The sequence below is a fragment of the Lactuca serriola genome, chromosome 5 (assembly GCF_051521515.1).
Source record: "Lactuca serriola cultivar US96UC23 chromosome 5, Lser_US96UC23_V15, whole genome shotgun sequence".
NCBI lineage: Eukaryota > Viridiplantae > Streptophyta > Magnoliopsida > Asterales > Asteraceae > Lactuca > Lactuca serriola.
The window spans coordinates 92175831-92180182 of NC_136412.1; the positions used below are offsets into that span (position 1 = coordinate 92175831).

Below are 4352 nucleotides of genomic sequence, written 5' to 3' on the forward strand. Positions count from 1 at the left end.
ATGCTCTTTATATGACCGTAAAACACTTTGGGCCCATCTTACTTTTTTTTTGTAATTTCAATCATATTTTATCTAAAAATATATTTTATTTTGCTAATATCCATTGCTAACTATTTTAAATTTTCTTTACTCAGTCCATATAATATACGGTTTCTAACCCAATATATTAAATACCCTATGTAGTAACTTACTAACTAAAAACATAAAGATATCATTTCAAATGCATTTATTGACAATATCGCGAACATATTTATTACTAATGCAAGTTGGCATAATAATAGCTAAGAGCCTCCATCAGGAACTTAAACCTATAAACTCATAGAATTTTCCAAAAGTGATTCAATAATGTAGATCATTTCCTTTCCAGCATGATTGTAATCGTCACCGTGTTTATACAATACATCACAAACTCGTGCTAGGTTGAGTGGAGGCATAAGCAGAGGCCTTGGTATATCAGTAGGCCTGAGAGACTCTTGATTTACAACTTTCCATGAATCTTCGACTTGTATTGAGAATATTTCACGTGTTTGCTCTTTTGAGACACCATATTGCTTCATGTAACACTCGATGCTAGATGCTACATGGTTCCTTTCTTGTTCTTCCTGTGGCATTGAAAAAATTACATCATATGTATGTATATATATATATATATATATATATATATATATATATATATATATATATATATATATATATATATATATATATATATATATATAGCTAGGGTCATGTGTTTCTTACATTTTTGTATGCTAGAATGAACCAATAGAAATTTTATAAAATTAAATAATTATTTAATTAAATGCTTCCATAATTGTATATATATTAAATGATATCCATAATTGTAATTATTTTTTATGGAAAGTAATTAAATTAATCATTAATGTCGGCAATAATATTCTTTCAGAATGAACTCGCGTCTAGGTTTTCATATATGAGTTTGTGTTTTATTTATGGACTCACTCACTTAACATACAACAAAGTTGCATAGAATGTGAAGAACGAGAGTGTATTCTACTAGAATGCACTATCATTCTGTTAAAATATACTATCATTCTTTTAGAATAAACTCTAATTCTACTAGAATACACTCTTGTTCTCAATGTTCTAAATTACTTTGTTGTATTCCGAGTGAGTGAGTAGGGAAACAAAATACGAACCCATACATGAAAAACTAGATGCGAATTCATTTTGAAACAATATCATTGTTGATATTAATGACAAATTTATTAGTTTCCATAAAAAAGAATTATAATTATGGATATCATTTAATAGATATAATTATGCAAATCATTTAATGTCTATCTTTATTTGATTAAAAAATAATTTAATTTTCACTAAATTCTTATTGTTGCAATATAGCACATAATAGATGTGAGAAACATTTGAACTATATATATATATATATATATATATATATATATATATATATATATATATTCTAATTAAAAAGTAGTTTTAATATCCTTTTGTAATGTGTTACTCTAATACAATTCATCATTAATATTATGTCAAATGTCACGGAGATATATTAGACAAATAAATTCAAAATTCAAATTTACTTCTTCTAAGTATATATTAAATTTGAAGTTATTATAACTTTAAAATCTTGACATATTTCTTAATTAATGATTTATTTAAAATAATTGATTAATAATTATGAATCTTTATTAATTATGAAAATTTAACTAATTCTTTAACCGTTTTTCTCACGGGTTATATATATATATATATATATATATATATATATATATATATATATATATATATATATATATATATATATATATATATATATATATATATATATATATATATATATATATATATATATATATATAAAAGGTTGAATATGCAAGTTAAAGCACCTCATGGGTAGCAATATCATCCATGAGCCTTAAAATCAAACATGAAGCTGTCACCAGAGGAGGATAGGTGGCCACCCATTTGAACGTATCCTCAGTGACCAAATCATCGCTATGCACATAACATTTTGCAATGATCATGCCGTAAGCACATGTTACCATGGTAACCGACATGTGTTCCTCTACTGTAGGAATGTAACCCTCTTTTGCCCATTTGGCTTCGATTAGGAGATTCCGTGTGTATTCTTTCACCTGGTTGCCAAATGAGTGAAATGATGGATAATTAGATTATTATTTTAATAATGAGTTGAATTTGTATAAAAGTAGGCGAATTATAATTTAAAAACAAATAACTAATATGCATATTACATACCATCTCTTTAGTATAGTAGCTTTGATATGCTTTTCCTTTCAGTTCTAGTACCTCTTCGGCTTCTCTGTGAACGTCCAAAAGTTCTTGATATATGATTTTCATGTACTCCGGAAGTGTATCGATGCAGCTTGGGGACCATCTATATTGGTCAAGATGATCAATATGTCGTTTTAAAATATTATGGGAAACTATTGCATTTATCATTAACTATAAATAAATGCATATCACGTACTTTTGAATAGCTTGGGTAAAGATCTCAAGTTCTTCGTAGGTACCATAGTTATCATACGTGTCATCCAATATGATAACAAGATTGCATGTTTTCATTAGAAAGATCCGTGCATCAGAATATTGAGGCTCAAAATAGACTGCCAATATCCAAAAGTAGCCTTCTACCAATCTATCCCGAACATAAGGTAGCTTGTTTTGTAAATCCAAATTCTTCCACCATCTATTTAGACACATGAAGGCGAGCCCATGAGAAGACTAAAATGAGTGGATTAACAAACTAAGGACACTAGTTAGATCAATGTCTCATTCTTTTTGTGAGCACAGAAAAAAGAAAATTATAGACGTTGTTAGCATACGTACTTGCTGATATGGCTGAGCTCTTTTTTGTGCAAGGATTGAAGTATATTGAAATCCAACATGGAAAATTTTAGTAAGGCCTCATTATGGGAAGCTTCTTTCTGGTAGATGGGTATGTAACGCATCGCCTCTAGCCTTGGTAACCTTTTGCGCAGCGGTTGTTCTAGTGCTTGTTCTATCTGAATCTTAAGAGACACATCATCGCACATATGATCATTAGCTATGTTTTTAAGTTGAAAAGTTGTAAAACTGAGGGCTGCATCTAAAACTTCTTCGCCTTCCACCCTCATGTATGCAGCTTCATACAAACAAAGCATGCCTTGAACATCTTTTCTTACAGATTCCATAAAGTTTCCTTGGCTGTCCATGTACTTCTTGAAAATTCCTGCAACATTATATTTACAAGGGTACGTGATTAAGTATTGTATGTTTTGTATACCAACTTTTTTATTCATAACGAGATTTCATTGACTAAGAGAGTAAGTGAACTTGATTAATTAATAATTACCACTTGAAACATTAAAGCCTTGTTGACGCAGGAGTCTGAACCAAACAGAAGTGCTTTGGAGGTTGCTATCATCAATCCAATGATCTCCATATGTAACAAAAATATGCTTTAATGTTTCTTCGATTTCCTCCTCAAAATGATATGCTACGCCGAGTCTTTGTACGACATCAATAAGTTGCATGAGCTTCACGTGTTGGATTTGTCCGTTTGAAGAAGCAGTGAGTATTAGTTCTTTCCTCACTTCCTCTCTGAGTTCTTTAGCTTGTTGCTCCTCCCAAGCTTGATCCTCTCTCTGCAAACATGAAACATTAACAAAAAAAGAATAGAATGCTTCTTTGTGAAATGGGAGATTTGTAGTAATATACCGACCTCAGTGTAAGTGAGAAACCGATCTCCCCAAATGCTACGATGGAAGTTTACTGTGCTTCGTCTAACGGCTTCTTTTGCTGAAGTGTAAGAACATAGAACTAGAGAAGACATATTGTTGATGTAAGTGATAAAGTAAAGATTGACAGCCGAAACAAGTGATACCTCAAAATATGATGATAGGAAGACTGGACTGGGATATCTATATAGGCCAGGCAAGTCGATAGCATCACATCAACAGTGTACCAATATTGAATATTGCCAAATTAGGAAAGTATATTTAATTATTATCTTGTATAATTTTACCATCAGAAAAGCCTTGGTTCTTGCATGTAATGATCAACTTCCCATTATTACGATTAGAAAACCGTTATCGTTTACTACTTCATTAATAAATATAGAGTAAATTATATCTCTCGTCTCTGAGTTTAACGCTTTTGTTTTTGCAGTTTGGGTCTCAAACTATAATGTCTTTTGCTTTTAATTAATGCTTATTTCATGTTTTTATATCATTTTTGATAACTGTAGTTAGATGTTATATAATAAATTTGTTATTCATCTTAATTTTATATTGTAATCATCTTTATATCGGCCTACTACCCTCCCCGTATGCCCTTGTTCGAATTAACCCCATCACAAAACTGGAAAATAA

At 30.2% G+C, this 4352-nt stretch overlaps 1 protein-coding gene across 1 annotated transcript; it reads right to left on the reverse strand.

Moving 5' to 3' along the window:
• Positions 1–247: 247 nt before the first annotated feature.
• LOC145051022 ((E)-beta-farnesene synthase-like) lies at positions 248–3848 on the reverse strand. Its single transcript, XM_078999176.1, has 7 exons — positions 3704–3848; positions 3335–3626; positions 2830–3211; positions 2471–2689; positions 2239–2377; positions 1869–2117; positions 248–602 (listed from the first exon to the last, which is right to left on the reverse strand). Exons 1-7 carry the CDS (start codon positions 3812–3814, stop codon positions 309–311), a joined length of 1686 nt encoding a protein of 561 aa, XP_078855302.1. The 5' UTR covers positions 3815–3848; the 3' UTR covers positions 248–308.
• Between the last annotated feature and the right edge of the window lie 504 nt (positions 3849–4352).

Bases quoted from the DNA above. Each gene is read 5' to 3' on its own strand.
- LOC145051022 (XM_078999176.1), bottom strand. From the start codon at position 3,814: ATGTCTTCTCTAGTTCTATGTTCTTACACTTCAGCAAAAGAAGCCGTT. The intron at 2,378-2,470 runs GTACGTGATATG...TGACCAATATAG, and splicing joins TTTACCCAAGCTATTCAAAA to ATGGTCCCCAAGCTGCATCG. The intron at 2,118-2,238 runs GTATGTAATATG...TTTGGCAACCAG, and splicing joins GCTACTATACTAAAGAGATG to GTGAAAGAATACACACGGAA.